General features: G+C 40.9%; 2 protein-coding genes across 4 annotated transcripts in view; one reads left to right on the forward strand and one right to left on the reverse strand.

Annotated features, from left to right (window-relative positions):
• Positions 1–5318: 5318 nt before the first annotated feature.
• Positions 5319–19660, reverse strand: LOC133640573 (cell division cycle-associated protein 4-like). Of its 3 annotated transcripts, none has more exons than XM_062034063.1 (3): positions 19384–19660; positions 14573–14710; positions 5319–7418 (listed from the first exon to the last, which is right to left on the reverse strand). In XM_062034063.1, exon 3 carries the CDS (start codon positions 7407–7409, stop codon positions 6501–6503), a length of 909 nt encoding a protein of 302 aa, XP_061890047.1. In that variant the 5' UTR covers positions 7410–7418; positions 14573–14710; positions 19384–19660; the 3' UTR covers positions 5319–6500. The 3 variants fall into 3 exon arrangements, with proteins under 3 accessions (XP_061890047.1, XP_061890048.1, XP_061890046.1); XM_062034064.1 differs by having other exon boundaries at positions 14573–14713; XM_062034062.1 differs by lacking the exon at positions 14573–14710 and having other exon boundaries at positions 19384–19658.
• Positions 19661–26251: 6591 nt separating this feature from the next.
• Positions 26252–27533, forward strand: part of LOC133640572 (activator of 90 kDa heat shock protein ATPase homolog 1-like) — a 31297-nt gene continuing 30015 nt past the window's right edge. Inside the window, exons 1-2 of the mRNA XM_062034061.1 lie at positions 26252–26443; positions 26515–26567. The gene's annotated coding sequence lies outside the window, so the exon portion shown is untranslated. The remainder of the gene's footprint in view (positions 26444–26514; positions 26568–27533) is intronic.

The following is a 27533-nucleotide window of genomic DNA, read 5'->3' on the forward strand; positions in this document are numbered from 1 at the left end:
GCACAGTGTCTGAGAGTGGAGGGGGAGACACCATCCGGCCCGGGGGCCTTCCGCGTATTCAGCTTCAAGAACTGCCGGCGTACATCCTCTTCTTTAATGGAGAGGGTCTTTACAGTCTTATTGTGTTTTTGGAGTCCTGTGATGTCATTGGAGTTCTTTGAGTCCTTTAACTCCTTTAATGATGTGCTGGCATTGGTGGGGAGGGTGATGGTGGGGGGAGCATGGCTTTGATGAGCTGAAGGCCGTTCATGACGACAGTAATGTGTGTTGAGGCCCTGAGCGAGACGCTCAGGGCCTGGGGGGTTTTGGGCTTATAGTTCGTAAGGGCCCTTAGACCTCTCCAAACTGCCGCAGAATCATTGGAGCGGAACTGTTCCTGTAGACGGTTAGAGTACACAGATTTAGCTTTCTCCACTTCCCTGGTGAAGTGGTACTTCGCTTCTCTGTATGTACTTCGGTCCCCGCTTCTCCACGCAGCCTCCTTCTTCTTGCGCAGCTGTCGGAGCTTGGGTGTGAACCAGGGCTTGCCGTTGTTATAACAAACCCTGGTGCGCGTTGGAATGATGCGCGCCTCATTGAACTGTATGTATGAGGTCACAGTGTCCGTATACTCGTCCAGATTGTTCGTGGCCGCTCCAATTGCCTCCCAGTCTGTCGTTTCCCAACAAGCACGCAACTCGTCCACAGACTCGGCGGTGAAACACTTAATGTTCCTCATAACAGGTTTAGCCAGTTTCAGTCTCTGTCTGTATGAAGGGATTAAGTGCACCATCACGTGATCTGATAGTCCAAGAGCAGCGCGCGGGACTGCATGAAAAGCCTTGCTCAATGTAGTGTAGCAGTGATCCAGCGTGTTCTCCTCTCTGGTCGGGCATTTAATAAACTGTCTATACTTTGGTAATTCCTGGCTCAAATTTCCCTTGTTAAAGTCACCAAGCACGATAACAAGAGAGTCAGGAAAAGACCGTTCCACATGTAAGATCTGTCGTGCGAGCGCGCGCTGAGCGTCACGCACGTCCGCGCCGGGCGGGATGTAAACAGCCACGAGAATGAATGAAACAATCTCACGCGGTGAGTAAAAGGGCTTACAGTGGATGAATAAATATTCCAGAGAAGAAGAACAATGTTTAAAAATCGCAGTCACGTCTGTGCACCAGCTATTGTTGATAAAGAAGCATAGTCCCCCGCCTCTTTTTTTGCCAGAGAGCGCCGCGTCTCGGTCCGCGCGGAGGAGATGAAAGCCCTCCAGTTGAAGCGCGCTGTCCAGGACACTTGCGCTCAGCCAAGTCTCCGTGAAACACAACACACATGATGAGGAGAAGTCCTTGTTCCTTCTCATCAGCAACGCTAGCTCGTCCATCTTGTTGGCAAGTGAGCGGACGTTGGAGAGGAAGATGCCTGGTAGAGGCGTGCGTAATCCCCGTCCGCGAAGACGGACAAGTGCGCCCGCTCGCTTTCCTCTTCGGTGCGGTTTCCCTCTTTTGAGCACAGAATGGACCAAATCCGCAGCTGACGCTAAGATGACCGGTAACAAGTCCATAGGGATGGTGGATCTGATGTTCAGTAGCTCTTCACGGGTGTAGGAGCACCCGGAAACACAATTTATGTACAAAAACAAACAAAACAGAGCGCACGAAAGCACCGAGGCAGCCTTCATCGGCGCCATGATGACGTCATTGGGCAGGCAAGCTGTTTATATTGTGGGAAAGCGGACGTGAGAACAGGCTGTCCCCACTCAGTCTCAGGTCCGCATTGAGCTGGAGGGCGTGGCCTCCAGCTCCGGCTGAATACCGGGAGTTTGTCGGGAGAAAATCTCTGCCGGGAGGTTGTCGGGAGAGGCGCTGAATACCGGGATTCTCCCGCTAAAAACGGGAGGGTTGGCAAGTATGCATTACGGTAAAATTTCATATGATATTACCGTATTTTTCCGACTATAAGTCCCAGTTTTTTTAATACTTTGGCCGGGGGTGCGACTTATACTCAGGAGCGACTTATGTGTGAAATTATTAACACATTGCCATAAAATATCAAATAATAATACCATATTTTTCGGACTATAAATCGCAGTTTTTGTCATAGTTTGGCCGGGGGTGCGACTTGTACTCAGGAGCGCATACTTGCCAACCTTCCCGGTTTTACCGGGAGACTCCCGGTATTCAGCGCCTCTCCCGATAACCTCCCGGAAGAAATTTTCTCCCGATAAACTCCCGGAATTCAGCCGGAGCTGGAGGCCACGCCCCCTCCAGCTCAATGCGGACCTGAGTGGGGACAGTCTGTTTTCACGTCCGCTTTCCCACGATATAAACAGCGTGCCTGCCCAATCACGTTATAACTGTAGAATGATCCAGGGCGAGTTCTTGGTTTCTTATGTGGGTTTATTGTTAGGCAGTTTCATTAACGTCCTCCCAGCGCGACAACAACACACAACAACAGCAGTCACGTTTTCGTCTACCGTAAAGCAGTTCGTCTGCCTTAAACAGCAATGTTGTGGCACTCTTCAACAGGAAAATACTGCCACCTACTGGATAGCCTCCGGAACACTGAAATTCAAGTAATTCTTTTATTTATATGTATAATAATAAAAAAAAAAAATACTGTATATATATATATATATATATATGAAATACTCGAGTTGGTGAATTCTAGCTGTAAATATACTCCTCCCCTCTTAACCACGCCCCCACCACCAACCACACCCCCGAACCGCCCCGCCCCACCCCCGACCACGCCCCCCACCTCCCGGAATCGGAGGTCTCAAGGTTGGCAAGTATGCTTATGTGTGAAATTATTAACACATTACCGTAAAATATCAAATAATATTACCGTATTTTTCGGACTATAAGTCGCAGTTTTTTTTCATAGTTTGGCCGGGGGTGCGACTTATACTCAGGAGCGACGTATGTGTAAAATTATTAACACGTTACCGTAAAATATCAAATAATATTACCGTATTTTTCGGACTATAAAGTTTTATTGTGTATGTTTACGCCTAAAAATAGTGCAATTAAATAAGAAGTACGCTAACTTGTCCTATGTCATCATGCTAACATTTTTTGCTAGCTTTTTAACTAATTTTGTATGTTTACACCCCATAAAAAAGTTAATTTTTAAACTTGGCGCCATCTTAGAAGTATGCTAACTTGTGCTATGTCATCATGCTAACATCCATCCATCATGCTAACAATAACATGTTAATGCTTTATGCTAGCTTATTAACTTATTTTGTTTGTTGAACCTACAAATCATATGAATGCTCTATAAAAAAAAAGATTCACATTAAAATCGCGATTTTTATTTGTTTCATATCTAAATTGATTCATAATTTGAGAATCGATTTTTAAAAATGAATTATATATATTTTTGGCCGTTTTTTTAAATTTTTTCAAAGAAAAAATGTCAGGGCTAAAAACATTAAACAATAATGATATTATCATTATTTTTGATGGAGTTGCTATGAGAATTTTCAAGCCCCGCAAGGGCCCTATGTTTTTTCTTCTGTACATTTGAATGCCTTTTTCAGGCCCTTAACATGCACCAAAAAGTCCCCATATTTTGTAGCTGCATCAGGTATGGTGAGAAATGTCATATTTTGGGGGTCCTGAAACATTTTATTTAAAAATTGGAAAAAAATTAGCCCCTCCTACCAGTTTTACGTATCGACACGAAAATTGCAGAGGACGTCTATCATGACGGGGCGCACATAAAAGTCTCAGGAACCCATACCTGAAAACGAACAGGAAGTCGGCCATCTTGGTTTTCGTCTTCCATTTTTCGGCGAGAAAAAGGGGTCGTACTTGAACGAATTCCTCCTAGGGACTTTGACTGAATCAGTCGAGGTTAAAATGACAGATACTACACATATAGGTGATGATAAATTTAAAAAAAAATTCCCTACACCATAAGATGTGGGTGTGGTATGGCGCCACACATTATGATTCACCACAAAACGTTAACTCTGCTCCACAAATTCAGATCTTATTTGGTAGAAATGATGATGATGATTAATTAGATTAACATTCTATGGTTTTTTAAATGTGATTTCTAAAATACATTTAAAAAATATATATTTTTTAGGCTAACACTGCGCAAGTCTTATGTCAGCAGCCAAGAATAGCTTTTGTAACCGGAAACCTGTTTTAGAAATGTCTTATCATACCAAATAATGTATCACGAGAATAGATTCTGAATCGAATTGGCCCAAAAATCAGAATCGAAAGCCCAAGGATTCCCACCTCTAATATGCAGTATTATTTCTTTCTGTCAAAATGAAAAGAACAAATACATTTAGCTCGAAAGTGCTTTATTGACACACTTTAATTTCCAGCCTTTGGTGGGCCACACCTGGCCCCCGGGCCTTGAATTTGGCACCTACGCTTTGGGCTAAACAATTTTGGGCATAGGCCGAATGCCAACTGCATATATATATATATATATATGTGTGTATATATATATTTATGTGTGTATATGTGTGTGTATATATATATATGTGTGTGTGTGTATGTATATATATGTGTGTATATTTATATATATGTGTGTATATACAATGTGTGTGTGTAGATATATATATATGTGTGTGTAGATATATATGTATAGAATGTGTATATGTATATGGTGTGTGTATATGTATATAGAATGTGTATATGTGTGTGTGTATGTATGTATGTATATATATATATGTGTGTGTATATATATATATACACACACACACACGTGTATATATGTATATGCATATGTGTATATGTATATATGTAAATATATATATGTCTTAATTAGATTATCCAAAAAATAGTGCTCAATACCGTGGTAGAGCGTAATATGTATGTGTGGGGAAAAAAATCACAAGACTATTTCATCTCTACAGGCCTGTTTCATGAGGGGTTTCCTCAATCCTCAGGAGATTGAGGAAACCCCTCATGAAACAGGCCTGTAGAGATGAAATAGTCTTGTGATTTTTTTCCCCACACATACATATGTAAATATATATGTATATATACACATGTATGTACATATTCACATATGCATATATATATATATATATATATATATATATATATATACACACACACACACACCTGTATATGTGTGTATATTTATATATATACACACATATATATATATAGTCAAGGTTTCTGTGGTTTATCCGTTATACAGTGCTCAATACCGGGGTAGAGCGGAATATACGTTAGATCAGGAAAAAACAAAGAGACTATATCATCCCTACAAGCCTGCTCATCAAGGGATTTTTTATTTCCGCCATGGAGCTCGACTGAGGACCCCCGACCTAAATGGTTGACAAAATAAAACCACACGACACAATCAATAGTTGCAGCTTTTATTATAAAAAATATTTACAAAGACGCTACAATGTTTGTTTTTTTTCCTTAATATAAAAAAATGCATACATTTTACAACGGTAATAAGTCTTTGAAGTTCTAGCTCCCATTCAGACCAGCGTGACATCCTTCAGGAGTGTTGGGTATCAATACTGTATTTGTGTCAATACATCTCCTTTGCCTGAGTTCGTCTCTTCATCGCCGCGAGAACCCATTTGGGATGAAAACATTGCATTTAGCACATCTTCAGGAGAAAAGGCAACTGTTGCATAAAAGGACTTAAAGGACTTAGTTGGAGTCGTATACAATCATTTTGTAACGCGCATGACGGAGCTGCATAGTGACTGGACTTGTGACCTGGTTATTGGGGTGGGAAAGAACAGGTGCTGCGCTCAAACCAAAATGTGGGGCCTAATGGTGGACTGGACATTGTATGTACCTAGGTAGAATAAATACAATAAATAAAAACATAATAAATTAAAGAAATATGGCTTCTTCATGAGCTGCGTAGAAATGTTTGCTTCCCTGGATAAAAGCTTTGGAGAGTGACGGAACAGCGCCTGTAATGCGGGACCGTGCCGGTCTGGCTCCGGTCCACCAAACCTCAGGAAGACACTTGAGTCTCGAATCCAGCTACATTAAAATCTTAAAAACCGCTTGGGGGGGAGGGGACTGGGGGGGGAGGGGGACAGAAAAAATAATAATATATCAAAGGATACTTGCAAAATCCCCCAACTGTATAATGCAAAAAAATATATTTCTATATACACATACGTACATATACATAGACTCCATTCATATTTGCTCAGATCTTTAGGAAAATATGCATCCATTCATAGATTTGGATTGACGTGGTTGTGTTGTAGTGTGACGACTTGCAATAAATAGCCGTGGGAGGAGCTCCGATGGCGGACGTAAACGCGGAGAATGCGCAGAGAGGACCGAGTCAGACCCTCCACAAAGTAAGAAATGGACTGCTTGTGAAATTCTCCAAGTCATGTTTGGAATACACTGGAAGAAGAGTTAAAAAAAAAGAAAAAGGTCCCAATGTGAGCTGCCAATCCAAAAATCTTTTTTTGGCTCGCAGTTAATCCCCCCCCCCCCTTTTCCCAAAACCTCCCCACAATCAAAAGCACATTCACAAAGTCCCAGGGAATGCGGCGCCTTTCAGGAGCCCACTATGATCTCCATGATGTGGTCCAGTTCGTTCAGGTCCGACCTGCAGCTGGCGCTGGAGCTGAGGGAGGGCGGCCCATGGGAGGAGAGGCTCTCCAGGAGGTCGTAAGGTCCCATCTTGGGGGCGCTCTGCATGCCCGTCAGCACCGTGTCCAGTTCGTAGTAGGACGGGTCCACGTCCGAAAACAGTTCTTCCAACGCAGAGTCCGGCGGGGGCGGCGGCGGGTGCTTGATCTCAAAGGTCCCGAAGACCTGCTCCCCCGGCCGAGAGTCCGCCTCAGGTCGCTCCGCCTCCTCCCCCTCCCCCTCCGACACACACTCCTCGACGTCGTCCTCCTCCTCGTCCTCGCACTCCCCGTCGTCCTCCTGGTCCTCCCAGCAGGGCCCCATCCCGAAGGGCCCCACCAGGTAGGACGCCGTCGACAGCTGCGGCGAGACGGGCGACAAAGTGGACATGACCTCCTTGTCCACGTCCCCCTCCATCACCACCTCCTCCGAGTGGTAGCCCTCGTCCAGGCCCACCACCGGGTAGGGCTTGGGGCTCTGGCCCGCCTGGGCCGCCGGGTCCGACTGCCGGCAGAGCACCTCGGTGGCCACCAGGCGGTCGCTGGGGCACTGGGCGGCGGCCAGGGCCTGGGTCATGATCTGCCAGGTGCCGTCCTGCGTCATCTCCTCCTGGATCTGCCGCACCGTGTTGGCTATGAGCACCGAGCGGCAGAGGTTGGGCTCCACCAGCATGTGGCACAGCTGCAGCTTGATCAGCGACATGTCCAGCAGCGACTGGCGCTGGAGGCTGTACGAGGGCGACGGCGTCCGCGTCACGGGGCTCTGGCTGCCGCCGCTGGAGGCCGCTTCCTCTCCGGGGTCGGCGAACTTACGCTTGGTGCCCTTTGGAAACATGGCGTCTGTCTGATGGCGGCCAGAGGACAAAGAAGAAACCATTTAGACACTGACAACAATCCTGCTGTTCACTAAGAGGGGAACTGTTGTATATATGTATGTATATATGTATGTGTGTGTGTGTGTGACAGGTATGGAGGCTATGTGCTGCAATATTGGCCTGGATTTACACCGCAGGTCAGCGTGCCGCGTCCAATTCCCATGTTGTGACTAGGGCTGCAACTAACAACTAATTTGATAATCGATTAATCTGTCGATTATTACTTCGATTAATAATCGGACAAAAGAGACAAACTACATTTCTATCCTTTCCAGTATTTTATTGGAAAAAAAACAGCATCCTGTCACCATACTTATTTTGATTATTGTTTCTCAGCTGTTTGTAAATGTTGCCGTTTATAAAAATTTTAAAAAATAAATAAAAATTTTAAAAAAGCCTCTGCGCATAGCATAGATCCAACGAATCGATGACTAAATTAATCGGCAACTATTTTTATAATCCATTTTAATCGATTTAATAAGAGATGTCCGATAACATATAATAATAATAAATGCTTTAAAATGTAATATCGGAAATTATCGGTATCGTTTTTTTTATTATCGTTTATTTTATTTTTTTGTTTTTTTTAATTAAATCAACATAAAAAACCCAAGATACACTTACAATTAGTGCACCAACCCAAAAAACCTCCCTCCCCCATTCACACTCATTCACACAAAAGGGTTGTTTCTTTCTGTTATGAATATTCTGGTTCCTACATTATATATCAATATATATCAATACAGTCTGCAAGGGATACAGTCCGTAAGCACACATGATTGTGCGTGCTGCTGGTCCACTAATAGTACTAACCTTTAACAGTTAATTTTACTCATTTTCATTAATTACTAGTTTCTAGGTAACTGTTTTTATATTGTTTTTCTTTTTTAATTCAAGAAAATGTTTTTAATTTATTTATCTTATTTTATTAATTTAAAAAAAAAAAAGGACCTTATCTTCACCATACCTGGTTGTCCAAATTAGGCATAATAATGTGTTAATTCCACGACTGTATATATCAGTATCGGTAATTAAAGAGTTGGACAATATCGGATATCGGCAAAAAGCCATTATCGGACATCCCTAGATTTAATCGATTAGTTGTTGCAGCCCTAGTTGTGACCCTACATCCAACGCTTTTCTGCTGTGCTTTTATGGCAAGTTTACTCCTATTTTCCAGTTTTTTTTTTATAGAACCAGTTTACCAGGAGTGTAACGGCGGATGCGGATTCCGTGTTCCCACATGGTACGCATTAAGTGAGGGACGGGAAGTGTGTCTCGGGCCGAGCAGATAAACCGATATCGCTGTAAATTATGGATAGTAAAAAATGCTGCTACTTTTTTCCCCCTATGGTTCGAACCCTGCGGCTTATAAGATGGTGCAGCTAGTTTATGGATGTTTCTTCGCTGACGGCAATTATTAAAATAATTGTATTAAAAACAAAAAACACAGACATGGTGTTTTATTGTTTGTGCTATGGCGCCATCTTTGGGGGGAATTTGCTTACTGCAGGTGCATTTATCTGTAGTGCTTTTTTTCTTCTTTTTAAACTGGAGCGCTGTTCAGTCTTCTAGCCATCCATAGCGTTTCTACTCGAATGGATTCGCCATTCACCACTCCAAGCGACGTCTGTAAGTTTTACAATAGGGGTGTAACGGTACGTGTATTTGTACCGAACCGCTTCGGTTCGGGGGTTCCAGTTCGGTTCGGAGGTGTACCGAACTAGTTTCCACACGGACATATTAAGTAGCGTAACGCACGTTGTGTAAACAATGCACACCAAGGCACAACACACGGCATGCTAGCAGCTAACGGACTACGATAGACTGACCATACGTCCTCTTTTCACCGGACATGTCCTCTTTTGCGGAGCTGTCAGGGCGGAGTTTCTTAAATGCCTCAAATGTCCGGCATTTTGAGTTAGGGTTGCGTGTATTTTCAATGTACGTTCAGGGTTAAGAAGGGGTTAAAAACAAAACAAATTGTGCGCGCAGCAGCATTGGTGATGGAGGGACAGAGAGAGAGAGAGAGAGAGTTATGATAAACGCGCATGCGTTGCCAGGCTCTGCTTTTTATCCATAGATTTATCAGATTACATTTTTTATTATCTATAGCAGGGGTGTCAAAAGTGTGCCCCGGAGGCCATTTGCGGCCCACAGCTAATGTTTTAAAGGCCCACGGCACATTCTAAAAATACTATTCAAATAAACAAAAACATAACAAAAGTGAAATAAAAAAGCTTAAAGGTTAAATGTAATTTAGAAAAAGTTGCAATGTTGACTAATAAAACAAAGCAATTTTTTTTTCTTTCAAACTGTCATTGCTCAAAACATAATATTGAATCAAAATCAATGTTATTATGAATTATTGACCTATCCAAGGTTCCCATTACTTCACATCAAATATTCCACTAAGAAAAATATTTTTGGTGGAAGATTTTGCAAATTTGGTAAATAACCCAAAAATGTATATTTTGTTGTTTTCTTACTGTACCGAAAATGAACCGAAACATGACTTCTAAACCGAGGTACGTACCGAACCGAAATTTTTGTGTACTGTTACACTCCTATTTTACAATATAACAAACTGTTTATACTTACTAAACCGTCCCATGTGTGATGTCTGTAGGAGTGTTTTCATGCATATTTGTACCTGCTATCGTAATGTAATGGAGCTAGCATTGTTAGCATTAACTAATATGCCAAAACGTTTACAAGTCTCTATGCTAGTATTATTAACTTACAATGGCACTCTTTTTGTATTGTTTCAGTTTTGTAAATTCACCAAAACATCACTGTGGAGTTATGGAGTCTGTTTAGCCGATTGGAGAGCTAGCTTCCACACGATGACTTCTGTTTTGTTTGATCAGCCGTTTTACTGCCGTGTCAGACGCCGTTTGAAAACAAGGTATGTAAATAAACATTTACAGAATCTTACCAAATAACTCCTGTCACAATCTGCGGCTTATAGTCAGTCCGATGCTGCTAATATATGAAAAAATATTTTTCTTCTTCTAAAAATTAGTTGGAGAGTTATATCCCGTTTTTTTTGTGGTTGGAAGAAACCGTAAAGAATGAAGCATGGTTGGTTGCATGAAGAATGGCACTCGCGGTCTGGTAACCGAGCAAAACCAGAAGTGAGCAATGGGAGGGACACGCTAAACAGCCAATCGTGAACAGTATCAACTATCAAGTTCGGTTGCGCCATCTTGTTGTCTCGCTGTTGATTCTCTGCATGGAGTGAGACCAAAAAGTACAATGAGTGCTGCAGAGAGCGAATAAATTGTCAGCTTGACATTATGGCAGATTTATGGAATTTTTGGAAAAGTGTTTCGTCGCGCTCATCTTCTCCTTTTAACCCTCGTCCGTTCCCTATTCGGATGTACGGAAACAACAGGTAAGAACTAAAGTGCAGGACTGTATGAATAGAATAAATAACAAATGTGCTACTTTAGAATAATTTGGTCCAATAATATTGTGAGACAGGCCCTTTCTTTGGTTACTTTTAAGACCCTTCTTAAAACCCATTTTTATTCACTGGCTTTTAATCCAGCATGAGACTTTTAACTGTTTTTAACTTTTTAACTGCTTTTTATGTAAAAAATTGTACTTAGGGTAATTTGTACCGTATTTTTTGGAGTATAAGTCGCACTGGAGTATAAGTCGCATTTTTTGGGGAAATTTATTTGATAAAAGCCAACACCAAGAATAGACATTTGAAAGGTAATTTAAAATAAATAAAGAATAGTAAAAACAGGCTGAATAAGTGTACGTTATATGAGGCATAAATAACCAACTGAGAACGTGCCTGGTATGTTAACGTAACATATTATGGTAAGAGACATTCAAATAACTATAACATATAGAACATGCTATACGTTTACCAAACAATCTGTCACTCCTAATCGCTAAATCCCATGAAATCTTATACGTCTAGTCTCTTACGTGAATGAGCTAAATAATATTTGATATTTTACGGTAATGTGTTAATAATTTCACACATAAGTCGCTCCGGAGTATAAGTCGCAACCCCGGCCAAACTATGAAAAAAACTGCGACTTATAGTCCGAAAAATACGGTATTTGCTTTTTCAATGTGTATTTTACTTCTGTTTTAAATGTCATTTTTTAGTCTGTCCTTTGCCTCTATTTCTTTGTGGTGTACAGCCCTTTGTTCTTCAAACTGTGGTTGTTTTTAAAGGGCTTTATAAATAAAGTTGGTATGGTATATTTAAATATTAATTAATGCGTAACATAAATTCATGTCTATACTTAAATAACAGACCAAATTAAATGTTACACAGCTGTAACTTCCTAGTAGTAAACCTGCAAAAAATAGTTGTTGTCAGGTTTCTCTGTTTACATTTTCACACCTAATGCACTATTACACCGTATTAAGCATTTATTACACATTCCTTATTTTTCATCTTCATTTAAAGAGGTTATTGTTCAGTTTTTGTGATTTTTGAATTGTGTTGACGTTTCCTTTATGCTTTGATAGCTAAGTGGATGATTATAACTCAGAGGAAGTTACATTTGAAATAAAAATGTTTAACATTTAGTAACGTTTTTTAATATCGGAAAACTTATATCGTGATACAGTTTTCAGCCATGTTGCCCAGCCCACTAGTGACACATCTAGTCTGTAAGCTGGTCCGGTGCAGCCCCAGACTTTGGCCAAGGAAAAGCCAGAGCTTCTGTTCGTCTCCTGTGTGGGGTCTTTCCGGTGGAATACGGACTAAGACGAGTGGATTAGAGGAAAGAAGTGTTCCACCATTGTTTAGACAAGACGGGGAACGGACCTACAAGCTGAACTATTAATGCTGCACTTCAACCAATAATACATGGTACTAAAATAATAGTTGTCTGCATTGCTCAAGAAGAAACCTTGTAAATGTTTTTGTATTGCGGACCCCATTAATTAGTAGGACTTAGTTTGATGTTATATTTTAAAAGTCAAACCACAATCACTAGACTCCTAATATCTACGCCAGTAATTCTCAAACTGTGGTACGCAGGCTGTAAAACGTACACAAGATGCGTTTGCTAAATATAAAAATGAGCTGAAATTTTGGAATGAAAGAAACTACTGTTCCAAATGTGTCCACTGGATGTCGCAATTCTTAAGAGCGCCTATTGCTTTAAGGGGGCGGAGCTATGTCAGAGTCAAGATAAAGGCAACACTTCCTGTTTGGACACTAGTAATTACTAGGGCTGTAACGGTACACAAAAATTTCGGTTCGGTACACACCTTGGTTTAGAGGTCACGGTTTGGTTCATTTTCGGTACAGCAAGAAAACAACAAAATATAAATTTTTTGGTTATTTATTTACCAAATTTGCAAAATCTTCCACCAAAAATATTTTTCTTAGTGGAATATTTGACGTGAAGTAATCGGAACCTTGGATAGGTCAATAATTCATAATAACATTGATTTTGATTCAATATTCTGTTTTGAGCAATGACAGTTTGAAAGAAAAAAAAACAGCTTTGTTTTATTAGTCAACATTGCAACTTTTTCTAAATTACATTTAACCTTAAAGCTTTTTTATTTCACTTTTGTTATGTTTTCGTTTATTTTAATAGTATTTTTAGAATGTGCCGTGGGCCTTTAAAACATTAGCTGTGGGCCGCAAATGGCCTCCGGGGCACACTTTTGACACCCCTGCTATAGATAATAAAAAATTAAACCTGATAAATCTATGGATAAAAAGCAGAGCCTGGCAATGCACGCGCGTTTATCATAACTCTCTCGCTCTCTCTGTCCCTCCATCACCAATGCTGCTGCACGCACAATTTGTTTTGTTTTCAACCCCTTCTTAACCCTGGACGTACATCGAAAATACACGCAACCCTAACTCAAAATGCCGGACATTTGAGGCATTTAAGAAACTCCGCCCAGACAGCGACGCAAAAGAGGACATGTTCGGTGAAAAGAGGACGTATGGTCAGTCTATCGTAGCCCAATTAGCTGCTAGCATGCCGTGTGTTGTGCCTCGGTGTGCATTGTTTACACAACGTGCGCTACGCTACTTAATATGTCCGTGTGGAAACTTGTTCGGTACACCTCACGATTATCCATAAGATTTATCAGATTTAATGTTTTATTATATAGCAGGGGTGTCAAAAGTGTGCCCCGGAGGCCATTTGCGGCCCACAACTAATGTTTTAAAGGCCCACGGCACATTCTAAAAATACTATTTAAATAAACAAAAACATAACAAAAGTGAAATAAAAAAGCTTAAAGGATAAATGTAATGTAGAAAAAGTTGCAATGTTGACTAATAAAACAAAGTTGTTGTTTTTTTCTTTCAAACTGTCATTGCTCAAAACATAATATTGAATCAAAATCAATGTTATTATGAATTATTGACCTATCCAAGGTTCCCATTACTTCACATCAAATATTCCACTAAGAAAAATATTTTTGGTGGAAGATTTTGCAAATTTGGTAAATAAATAACCCAAATATGTATATTTTGTTGTTTTCTTACTGTACCGAAAATGAACCGAACCGTGACCTCTAAACCGAGGTACGTACCGAACCCTACTATTAACCGCAAAAAGCAAGTGTAAAAAAACATTATGATTTTTTTCTCTTTTCAAACAAAGACAATCTGAAGTTGTCTTTATTTTCAAGTTATCATGCCATGATTTTACCAAGTGGTCCGTGAGCTCAAATGAGCTTGACACCTCTGGTCTATTGGTACGCCAAAGAATGACTTGATTAAAGTGCAGTGTTTTTTTTCCTATATTCAAACAAACAGTGTTACTGTTCAAACTGTCCGACCAAAAGTATTGGTATATAAAACCTCTGCTTTGTTTTGAATGAATACTTAGGCCTACTACGCCACTGTATCTTAATGTGGGCCGTTTTAGTGTTTTCTGGAGGTGGTACTTGGTGGAAAAAAACACTGATCTACGCCATAGTTCATTGCTAATGTATCATTTTCAATGTCTTTAGCGGCTTATTTACGTCGGATGTCAAACCACGCAGTGTAAATCCAGCCGGTGTGTAAGAAGCAGCTGTGACTTTGTGAATGAACTCTACAGGACGCTACACTAAACAAAGTGTCTGTTTGTGGGAGTTTGGGTTTTTGTCGTCTGTAAAAAGTTTGCTATACCTTTCCTGTTGAGAGGCACAGGCAATAGCATAGCAGCGTGGTCCCGGCTGCAACGCTTCTAGTACGTTTGTATGAGCGACAAGCAGCTTTTGTTCTGCGCCATTTCTGCCCATTTTAGGCCAGTCTGAGGCAAGACTCCTGCTGGGCGGAACAACCACACTTTTAACAGACCACGGAGCCACCAAAAATAGCACGCTTTGCCAACTAAATGCGGGCGCTGCATCAAAGTAAGCACACGCTAGCAGGAGAACAAGAACACAAAGAAAAGAAAAAACAAAAAAGTTACGTGCTCCCACTGCCACCTGTGAGCAAGAAAATAGCCCATCAATAGGAAGTTGATTGACAGGTCAGAGCATTGACATGATTGACAGTACAGCGGCCACTAATGTTTGCAGGACAGATCAGGTTACACGCGTCCAAACCGGTAGAACGAGATTTGGACTCGTCACTGGGAGGGGAGGAAAAGCGGAGTTGACTTCCTGATTTCTAGTCCACGAATTAAAACAAAACTCCTGCCAACGTTTTAAGGTCCCGAAAAAAAAAAAAAAGCGTGGATCTCAGTGAAGCCACTCGGAACCGCAGCCTGACGCTTATTTCTTTCTTTTTTTTTAAACTTTCCGTCATCAGGCACAATCCAGCACTGCTGCGCTCTATTCACATTCCTCTGTGGGATCTTTTCAAACACCCTCCACAGACACAAAGTAGTATTAGCAGACATTTTTGACACATTAGTGTTGTTGGGGGAAAAAATACACAATTACAAAACAGTCACTGTATTGCAGCCATAAAGTACATTTGTCATTTTTCAAGGCCGGTTAAATGCTCCAAACGACACAATACAATTAGAACATGGCGATGTCCCACTCTGTGCATAAAGGATAAAAAAAACAACCACATATTGACATTTTAAATCAATACAAAAATAGACAAGTCCACATGAAAAGCAACAATGAAAGATAAATAACAGCAACTGTCCTCTTTAGGTTCGAAGTCACCATATTTTGAGCAAATGTAAGCCCGCGGAAAAAGTTAAAAGTGGATTTAGTGTTCAAAGACGGTGCCTGCAAATCTAAAAAAAAAAAATGTAATTAAAGAAAGGGTAAGAAGGCAATGGTGATGATGTGATGTCTTCTTGTTTGTTAGCCTGTTAAACAAGACAAGCTACACAGAGCACTAACTCGCTAATCAAAAGGCATTAAAACTAGTCATAGAAACTGGGGGGGAAAAAAGGGAATAAATCCAGCCAAAATGGTTAAAAAGTGGTTATAGTGTAGAATGTCATCAACACATCAAGCACACATTGAACACAAAAGTCACGTTGGCTTCCTGGATGTCATTTTGAACATCTTTATTTACTGCTGTTTACCAGGCTGAGGTTGTGAAATCACTGCGTTATGGAAGTATATGTAAGAATACAAAAGTACAAATGCGGTGGATAATAAGAGTTTCGCGTGCGAGGAAATAACTAAATCTGACTGTCATAGATACAGATTTTTGCTAACTAAAATTAGCCTGGTTTGAGTTATACAAAATGTTTGTGGTGCAACACAAATACAACTGTAGTCTTTTATGGAATGATAATTTCTTGATGTTATACTAATACATCCAACAAAGAAAAATGCCTAAAACTTTGTCCTAACAGTACTTGCAAAATAAAAGGCCACTGGGTCTCAATGTGTGTATGGGAGGCTGCAACCACCTCAACATTTTGTACATAATGTAGGAGTTTGTTTCAAGCTGCACTAAAATACATAATTGTGTACATTTAGCTAAAAAGGATACTAAATATACCCCAAATGTCTTCTCTGCATTGCGTTTTTCAATAAAGTTTGTAGTTTCAGTTAAAATGAGATAAACGTGGTATTTTGCTTTTGTTGTACCAAATAAGATTTTCGTTGAAGGTGTACCACAGTGTTTTGACACCGACTAAGCCAGTGTTTTTCAACCTTTTTTTTTAACCAAAGCGCATTTTTTTCAATGAAAGAATCCGAAGACAGAAATCATTAAAAAACGAAACTCGGTTGACAGTAAAAAATCGTAGTCGCAATTGTTGGATATGACTTTAAACCGTAACCAAACATGCGTCAATATAGCTCTTGTCTCAAAGTAGGTGTACTGTCATGACCTGACACATCACGCCGTGACTTATTTTGAGATTTTTGCTGTTTTCCTGTGTGTAGTGTTTTAGCTCTTGTCTTGCGCTCCTGTTTTGGTGGCTTTTCCTGTTTTGTTGGTATTCTCCTGTAGCAGTTTCAGGTCTTCCTTTGAGCGCTATTTCCCTGCATCTACTTTGTTTTAGCAATCAGGAATATTTCAGTTGTTTTTATCCTCCTTTGTGGGGACATTGTTGATTGTCATGTCATGTTCGGATTTACTTTGTGGACGCCGTCTTTGCTCCGCAGTAAGTCTTTGCTGTCGTCCAGCATTCTGTTTTTGTTTACTTTGTAGCCAGTTCAGTTTTAGTTTCGTTCTGTATAGCCTTCCCTAAGCTTCGATGCCTTTTCTTAGGGGCACTCACCTTTTGTTTATTTCTGGTTTAAGCATTAGACACCTTTTTACCTGCACGCTGCCTCCCGCTGTTTCCGACATCTACAAAGCAATTAGCTACCGGCTGCCACCTACTAATATGGAAGAGTATTACACGGTTACTCTGCACCGACACTCAACAACACCACATGATTCGCAGAGTATAATTACTGGTTTGCCAAAAATATTTTTAACCCAAATAGGTGAAATTAGATAATCTCCCACGACACACCAGACTGTATTGCCGTGGCACAGTGGTTAAAAAACACTGGACTAAGCTATGTACCGTATTTTTCGGACTATAAGTCGCAGTTTTATTTTTCATAGTTTGGCCGGGGGTGCGACTTATACTCAGGAGCGACTTATGTGTGAAATTATTAACACATTACCGTAAAATATCAAATAATATTATTTAGCTCATTCACGTAAGAGACTAGACGTATAAAAATTCATGGGATTTAGCGATTAGGAGTGACAGATTGTTTGGTACACGTTAGAGATAAATGCTTTAAAATGTAATATCGGAAATTATCGGTATCGGTTTTTTTTTATCAGTATCGTTTTTATTTTATAATATTAAATCAACATAAAAAAACACAAGATACACTTACCGACCCACAAAACCTCCCTCCCCCATTTACACTCATTCACACAAAAGGGTTGTTTCTTTCTGTTATTAATATTCTGGTTCCTACATTATATATCAATATATATCAATACAGTCTGCAAGGGATACAGTCCGTAAGCACACATGATTGTGCGTGCTGCTGGTCCACTAACAGTTCTAACCTTTAACAGTTAATTTTACTCATTTTCATTAATTATTAGTTTCTATGTAACTGTTTTTATATTGTTTTACTTTCTTTTTTTATTCAAGAAAATGTTTTTAATTTATTTATCTTGTAATTTTTTTTAAAAAGGACCTTATCTTCACCATACGTGGTTGTCCAAATTAGGCATAATAATGTGTTAATTCCACGACTGTATATATCGGTATCGGTTGATATCGGTAATCAAGAGTTGGACAATATCGGAATATCGGATATCGGTAAAAAAGCCATTATCGGACATCCCTAGTAAACATATAGCATGTTCTATATGTCATAGTTATTTGAATGATTCTTACCATAATATGTTACGTTAACATACCAGGCACGTTCTCAGTTGGTTATTTATGCCTCATATAACGTACACTTATTCAGCCTGTTGTTCACTATTCTTTATTTATTTTAAATTGCCTTTCAAATGTCTATTCTTGGTGTTGGCTTTTATCAAATACATTTCCCCCAAAAATGCGACTTATATAGGTTTTTTCCCTTCTTTATTATGCATTTTCGGCCCGTGCGACTTATACTCCGAAAAATACGGTATACTGTGTACTTTTTTGTCTCTCCTTTAAAACCAAAACAATAAATTCTGACATTGATCTTAGTTTGTTCTTTTAACATTTTCTAAACTACACTTGTAATGTCACCCACAAAAATAAGCTCATTATTCCACTAAAAATGTAAATATATATTATATGAGTTTCGCGTCTTTAGGTATACTCGTGTTAAGAAAAAAACACTTTGTAGTCACTTTCTCGCGCCTAAAAGAGCGTGTGAGATGAAAGCAATAAAAAATAAATAAATACATAATTGTGTTTTAATGTAATAAGTGAGTAATAGAAGACGTAAACAAAGTGTGTTTGGTGTTGACGGACACAAGACGCAGTGTCGCTGTACGTCAATGGCTGCTAGCTTGGCCCATCCCCCACCGCGCGGCCCTGCTCGCCGTCATTAATCAATAACACTCACCCTTATCGTTTCTTTCTCTATCGCCCGGCACCACGACGACGCTATTCGCCGCGGAAAGGCGGACGTCGCGCGGGTACATTGACGCGAGCCGCTCGGCGCTGAGAGCGACGAGCGGGCGTCTTAGCCGCGGTGTGCTTTTGTCTTTCCGGCGCGACAATGAGGCCATTTTGCGCTGCTAAGCTAGCCGCTAGCCTGGGGGCTAGCTTAGCTCGCTGGGAGGGGGGAAGCGGAGCGGGCTACAATGTTGCGAGAACCCGGCAAAAAAGGCGCCTTAATCGGGGTTAAAAGTGACCAAGCGCCGGTGCGTGTCGCCGGTTTCATCTTTCCCGTGTTAAAGGCGAAAACGGCAAGCTAATTAGCCGCGCCGAGCGCCCACCCATTCCTCCGCGGTGCCTCTTCCTCCTTCTGCCGCCGTCACCGAAAGCACTTTTTTAAACTTGCTAAAAAGCAAGAAAGACATGAGCGTCCCGGGGACATATTGACACTCACCTGCTCGAAGTCTTATTGGATTCCGGCCTCGCTCATAGGATCGACGGCAGGGGAAAGCGGAGATGAGGTTCCGATGAGATCATTCATGCCACGGCTTCAAAAAGTGAAGTCTCCGCTGCTGCTGTTGGAGCCGCCAGCCAGCCAGCCAGCCAGGGAGGGAGGGGGAGGGGAGCCGACACACACGGCCGCCATATGCCTTCCATTCCTCGCTAATCATCTTCATCATTGCTCTTCCTCGCGGTGCTTCCAACGCAACTCCTTGACAAGTCTCGCAGCGTCTCCCGGTTTTCCTATTAAATTGTCATTCTCTCATCTTAACAACCGCTGGATACAATGACAACTTTGTTTTGTATTCCATTCACACATTTAAAAAAAACTTTAAGACCAATGTCTTGGAAAAATATACCACTCTTGAATCAACACAGTAGTTAATACTATGATCCATGTTAATTAAAAACTAAATGTGGGATATAAATATAATGGAAGTATAATTGTTTGTATATAGCAGTGGTTCTTAACCTGGGTTCGATTGATTGATTGATTGATTGAGACTTTTATTAGTAGGTTGCACAGTGAAGTACATATTCCGTACAATTGACCACTAAATGGTAACACCCGAATAAGTTTTTCAAATTGTTTATGTCGGGGTCCACTTAAATTGGTTCATGATACAGATATATACTATCATATATACTATCATCATAATACAGTCATCACACAAGATAATCACATTGAATTATTTACATTATTTACAATCAGGGGTGTGGAGGGGGGGGGGGTAGGATATGGACATCAAGTAGTGGACATAGAGAGAGAGAGAGAGAGAGAGAGAGAGATCAGAAGGCATACATTTGATTATTAGCAATCCGGGGAGGGTGTTAGTTTAGGGTTGTAGCTGCCTGGAGGTGAACTTTTATTGCGGTTTTGAAGGAGGATAGAGATGCCCTTTCTTTTATACCTGTTGGGAGTGCATTCCACATTGATGTGGCATAGAAAGAGAATGAGTTAAGACCTTTGTTAGTTCGGAATCTGGGTTTAACGTGGTTAGTGGAGCTCCCCCTGGTGTTGTGGTTATGGCGGTCATTTACGTTAAGGAAGTAGTTTGACATGTACTTCGGTATCAGGGAGGTGTAGCGGATTTTATAGACTAGGCTCAGTGCAAGTTGTTTAACTCTGTCCTCCACCTTGAGCCAGCCCACTTTAGAGAAGTGGGTAGGAGTGACCCTAGGGGTTCGGTGAGTCGGCCTCAGGTGTTCGGCGGAGGTCAAGACACACCCGACTCATCATGTAAATAAAAACTTCTCCCTATCGGCGTATTACGGATACGGCAACAGCTGACTGATTTGCAAGTGTGTAATTTGTTGTGAGTTTATGCACTGTGTTGGTTTTGTTGTTTGAACAAGGTGATGTTCATGCACGGTTCATTTTATGCACCAGTAAAAAAACATAGTAACACTTTAGTATGGGGAACATATTCACCATATTAGTTGATTATTAACATGCAAATTAGTAACATATTGGCTCTTAACTAGTCATTATTAAGTACTTATTAATGCCTTATTCGGCATGGCCTTATTATAACCCTAACCCTGACCCTAACCCTCTAACCCTGGCCCTAACCCTCTAACCCTGACCCTAACCAAATAACTCTAAATTAAGTCTTTATTACTTAGAATATGTTCCCCTAGTGTCCAAAAAACTCTAAATTAAGTCTTTGTTACTTGAAATGTGTTCCCCATACTAAAGTGTTACCAAGAACATATAACTTTGTCTTGAATTTGAAAAAAAAAAACATTTTATTTTTCACTAAAGAAGGGTTCGGTGAATGCGCATATAAAACTGGTGGGGTTCGGTACCTCCAACAAGGTTAAGAACCACTGCTCTAACCCTAACCAAATAACTCTAAATTAAGTCTTTGTTACTTAGAATATGTTCCCCTAGTGTCCAAAAAACTCTAAATTAAGTCTTTGTTACTTAGAATATTTTCCCCATACTAAAGTGTTACCAAAAACATATAACTTTGTCTTGAATTTGAAAAAAACAAACATTTTATTTTTCACTAAAGAAGTGTTCGGTGAATGCGCATATGAAACTGGTGGGGTTCGGTACCTCCAACAAGGTTAAGAACCACTGGTATATAGTATATAATTGGTGCAAAGGTTTAACATGTGTACAAGGATATTTCACATGCCTTTACTGGGTATATAATTGAACAGTATTTATGTTGTGTACAATGTGTCTTTATAATATGTTGTGAAAAGGAAATTTGTTTATAGGGTTAGGCGCAATAAGTGTTCAACTTCAGCCTAAACTAGGGATGGGCGATACCACACTTTTAGGATTCGATACGATACCGATACTTTTTCTTGCATTTTCATCGATACCGATACCGATACCAATAATTTCTTATTGGCAATTTTTTGTCAGTCAAAAATATTATTACTATTGTTATTATTTAAGACAAATCACAAGACAAATACAGACCATTTATACCACATTTATTATGGTCAATATATAATCAAAGTAAAATTAAAATAAATAACATAAATATGAAAAATAAATTAAATATTATATATAATAATAACTATATATTATATATAATAAAAATTAAATATTAGGGCTTTCCAATTAACAGTCAAATCCGAATTGCAAGAAGCTGCAGTTATTTTTTAAAGTTTGTGATATAATTAGCAATTAATGAAATATGAAATAGGCTAATGTTTTCGAAATGTAAGAAATCATGTTACAGATTAAAACCAAAATCACATTCAATCATATATTCAAGATTTTCTTGGAAAAAAATAAAACTGTAATGCAAAGATGAAGAATCTCCAAATTCTATCTCTGTCTTATCTTGTTTTAAATACTCAAGCAATTTTCAACTAACAGTAAATTCCCCTGTGTGGAAATTATTTGAATTTGGGATAATAATTTAAACAAAAATATTCAGTAAACATTACTAAAAAACAAAAAAAAAATGCCTGTTTTAAGTCAACAATTGGACAACACTGGATATGCCTGGCTGCATCGCTACAATCGGCTGGCTGTGTGTGTGTTGCACGTTGACGACGCTCATTCGCTGTCTCCTGTGACGTGACTGGGCCAGCTCTATACTCTGCCAGGTACAGGGGTGTCCCAGCACATAGTAAGTTAAGTAAGTCATCAAAAACATCTGAAAGTGATGCTTGCACCCCCCACACGCCGTTTTTTGGTTTATATCGATACTTTTTTCAGAAAAGTGATGCCAAATGAGTAGCATGTGAGTATCGATATATCGATACCACAGGATCGATACGCACATCCCTAGCCTAAACCAGTGGTTCTTAACCTTGTTGGAGGTACCGAACCCCACCAGTTTCATATGCGCATTCACCGAACCCTTCTTTAGTGAAAAAAAAAAAAAAAAAATTTTCAAATTCAAGACAAAGTTATATGTTTTTGGTAACACTTTAGTATGGGGAACATATTCTAAGTAACAAAGACTTAATTTAGAGTTTTTTGGACACTAGGGGAACATATTCTAAGTAATAAAGACTTAATTTAGAGTTATTTGGTTAGGGTTAGAGGGTTAGGGCCAGGGTTAGGATTATAATAAGGCTATGCCGAATAAGGCATTAATAAGTACTTAATAATGAGTTATTGTATTGTACTGTATTGTAACGTCCCGGAAGAGTTAGTGCTGCAAGGGGTTCTGGGTATTTGTTATGTTGTGTTACGGTGCGGATGTTCTCCCGAAATGTGTTTGTCATTCTTGTTTGGTGTGGGTTCACAGTGTGGCGCATATTTGTGACAGTGTTAAAGTTGTTTATACAGTCACCCTCAGTCATACTTGCCAACCCTCCCGATTTTTCCGGGAGACTCCCGAATTTCAGTGCCCCTCCCGAAAATCTCCCGGGGCATCCATTCTCCCGAATGTATCCCGATTTTCACCCGGACAACAATATTGAGGGCGGGCCGTGATGGCACTGCCTTTAGCGTCCTCTACAACCTGTCGTCACGTCCGCTTTTTCACCATACAAACAGTGCGCCGGCCCAGTCACATGTTGTATACGGCTGTTACAGACACACGTAAGTGACTGCAAGGCATACTTGATCAACAGCCATACAGGTCACACTGAGGGTGGCCGTATAAACAACTTTAACACTGTTACAAATATGCGTCACACTGTGAAACCACACCAAACAAGAATGACAAACACATTTCAGGAGAACATCCGCACTGTAACACAACATAAACACAACAGAACAAATACCCAGAATCCCTTGCAGCCCTAACTCTTACGGGCTACAATATACACCCCCGCTACCACCAAAACCCGCCCCCCCACCCCCAACCCCGCCCACCTCAACCCCGCCCCCACACACCTCAACCCCCATCTCCCGAATTCGGAGGTCTCAAGGTTGGCAAGTATGCCCTCGGTGTGACCTGTATGGCTGTTGATCAAGTATGCATTGCATTCACTCGTGTGTGTAAAATCTGCATATATTATGTGACTGGGCCGGCACGCTGTTCGTATGGAGGAAAAGCGGATGTGATGGCAGATTGTAGAGGACGCTAAAGGCAGTGCCTTTAAGGCACGCCCCCAATATTGTTGTCTGGGTGGAATTCGGGAGACATTCAGGAGAATGGTTGCCCCGGGAGATTTTCAGGAGGGGCACTGAAATTCGGGAGTCTCCCGGGAAAATCGGGAGGGTAGTCAAGTATGATCAATCAATCAAAGTTTATTTTTTTAGACTCAGGCCCTGTTTACACTAAGACGGATAAGGTTATCCAGGGTAAATCACACCTAACCTTATCCGTGTCCACACACAACAATGCCACCGTTTAAGACCCCCGCGTCCCTCCGTCAGCCGGCGCAACGCGACCTAATACGCATGCGTGGAAAATGCGCACGTCATAGTCACCTCCAGTGTTGCTTTGTGTGCAAGTTCTTAAATGTAACTTATCTGAACAATATCTAGTGTTGTGGTGATTCAATTAACTGGAATCCAGTGGGCTGTGGGGCCTTATTGTAGCGAATCACACCTGAGCCATCATAAATTAATCAAATCTTTATTAGACACGTAAACAATGTGATAAAAAACATTTTACATCAATCAAACTGGTGAGGACACTCCTCACTCTTTTGCCTTCACCTTCATTGTCCATTCGTTTTTGGTGACTTTATATACTCTGGACCTAGACGTTGAGTCTGTGACATACATGGCGGACAATAACTGATAGAGTCTGCTTTACCAGTCCAAATGCATTCGCCGTTTTCCTCGTCGGCCAGGTAATACAAAGCACATGCTACCTTTTTTTTTTTTTTTATTATGACATTTTGACAATTTTATTTTTAATATGTTTTCATTGTAAACATTCCATAAGGTGGCGCCATATCCCCATGAAGTGACAGTGATGTTACTATTTAGAATTTTTCCCTCATTAAAAAAAACTTTATATCACAACAAGCACTTAACAATACATAATAATATTTGTGCTGTCAAATTATTATTTTTTAAATCAGATTAATCACTCTTTTGAGTAGATTAATCAGGATTAGTCACAAGTAATTACTCGCTTGCACAATTTAAAGAGCCCCGTATTTGGAAACAAATGCAGTTTTATTGTCAGAATGTCATAGAGGAATTTTTTAAAAAATGTTCACCTATTTTGCACGACATTTAGTGACAGCAAACCAAATTAGATAAAAGACCGGTTCAGCACAATTAGGAGACATGTCCAAGTTCAGTGTTCCTTAACTGGGATGGGGAGGGCCAATTGTGGTGGGAGATTGGTATCCATTGCCACAGTGCACCATCGGAGTTCAGCAGTCTTCCGTAGGGAAGCTGTTCTTCGGTTTGGTGGTCCTACTCCAGATGCTGCGCAGCCTCCTGCCTATGGGCAGGGGATCAAATAGAGGGTTTGCAGGGTTGGTGGGATCCTTTGTGAGGCAGGGGGTCCTCTTTCTGCATCTGCTGGTGAAGATTTGTTGTTGTTGTTGTTGAGCGAATCGGACCTCGGCAAAGAACTCTCAAAGATTGTCGGCTTGAAGTCTTCCTCGTAGACCGTAGGAATTCGTATGACCCGCGGGAGTGCAGGTCAACTCCCGACACCGTTAACACCAAGACTCGGCCGTTACATACGACGTCGGGTAAAGGTTGCGCCCGTCACACGCAAAAGAATGGCAATTGCACGCACCCATTTGTGAAGGCGCTGACATTGCTTGCCGCAGATTTACCACAGATGCAGAGGTAAGATGACCAGAAGCTGCTGGTTCCTGGGCGTTAACGTCTCCTGGGTTTTCACCCGAGCTCCGTTAGCTGGTCTGCGGCCCTAATACAGCTGGGTGCCAGGCCTAACCGCCATGGGTGGCCTTACCAGGAAGCAAAGTTCCAGACGGCACTGCTCTGACTCTAATAGGTTGCCACCGCCCCTACCACGATGACGAAGGGTTGGACTATAGATGTCTGTGGTGGTAGTAAGGCTGCTCCCCACGATCTTCTGAGCAGCTTTCACCTCTTCAGCTGCTGCATGTGCCACATCGTTATGCTGGTGCTGAGGCTCTCCACCACACATCTTTAGAAGCTCCTAAGGATTGAGCTCCCTAGTCCAGCACATCGCAGCTTTTTGAGAAAGTAGAGGCAGTGGTGTACCAGGAAGTTTTTGGGCTCCAAGTGAGGTCCATGGATAGATGAACCCCAAGATATGTAAGGGTGGAGACCACTTTGACGCTGCTTCTCCAATTTGCAGGGGATGAGGGGTGTGCCTGACCTTCTTGAAGTGTACTATCTTCTCTTTGGTCTTATTTACATTAATGCAAAGGTTGTTGCGTTCACACCAATCTTGATGTTGTACTTTCTCTTTTTGTGCTTGGACTCATCGTAGAGTTAAGTACCAATACTGATGTGTCGTCCACAAACTTCAAAATATGAGAGCAGGGGTGTTTGGCAGTGCAGTCATAGGTCAGTAGTGTGAAGAGGAGGGGGCCCAGCACACATCCCTGGGGGGAGCCAGTGCTAAGGGTGATGGCCAGAGGAGGAGACCGTGCCGTGGATCCTGACAGTCTGTGGTCTGTTGGTAAGAAAAAAACAGGACTCAATGCCACTGTGAGGACTTCAGCCCTATAGCATGTCTTGCTTTTTTACCAGGCGGAGGTGAAGTTCAAGAAGAGAAGGCGGACGTAGGAGTTCCTGCTTTACAGGTGAGTGAGGTTTGCATGGAACACTGATGAGATGGTGTCATCAGTCGAGTAATTTTACCTGTAGGTGTACTGGTGAGGGTTCATAGTGACATCAATGGAGGTCTTAATCTGGCCCATGACCAGCTTCTCGAAGCACTTCATGACTATCGGAGTGCGGGCTACTGGTTGATAGTCATTGAGACCTGTCACTGTGGAGCTCTTTGGTACAGGAATGATCGCAGCAGGTTGGATCAAAACAATGTTTGCAGAAACATTTATTATAAATTACTATTTTCTAAGGCTGTATAATGTGTAACTATATTGACATATTGAGCCGGCGACCCGTTACTGCTGCTGCTTCGCCTCTAAGTTGGTCAAAGTCGATTCTAGATCATTAACCTTGCCTCTCACCTGGATAGTAGAAGGTTGAGGCCATAAACCGAGAAGTTGGTCAACTTTGACATCCAGATGGCGAGAAAGACACAAAAATACTTGTTTTTTTTACAACCCCTAATGTGGATTATGAATAATTCTTTGTCTAAACAGGAAGATATAAACATTTTATCAGTCGGAATCCCAGTTAAAGCAGACATTGGAGAGTAAGTGATTGTTTTATATGTTCCTAATTTGTATATCTTGTGTAGCACTTAGTAATACTGCTGCATGATGCTATAGTATAGAGTTTCACAAAAGCTGCATCTGTTTAGCACACAGCTTCTCAAACGTGTTGCCAGGGGCGTCACTAGCTTTTAAGGACAGGGGGGGCTTAGCCCCCAGGAGATGCACAGGATGCGAGCGAACGTAGCGCACGAGCACAAAACTTCACAAACGGTTAACAAAGACTTAGAAATTATTCATTGTTATTATTATTATTTCAGTGGGTTTATTTCTAATCTGTGTTCAGTACAACAACAAACATGGGTTTGCACAGTGACATTTTGTTTACAGCATCAACAAGAAACAATTACCGTACTTGTATGATCCTTC

The sequence above is a fragment of the Entelurus aequoreus genome, linkage group LG23 (assembly GCF_033978785.1).
Source record: "Entelurus aequoreus isolate RoL-2023_Sb linkage group LG23, RoL_Eaeq_v1.1, whole genome shotgun sequence".
NCBI classification, from domain to species: domain Eukaryota; kingdom Metazoa; phylum Chordata; class Actinopteri; order Syngnathiformes; family Syngnathidae; genus Entelurus; species Entelurus aequoreus.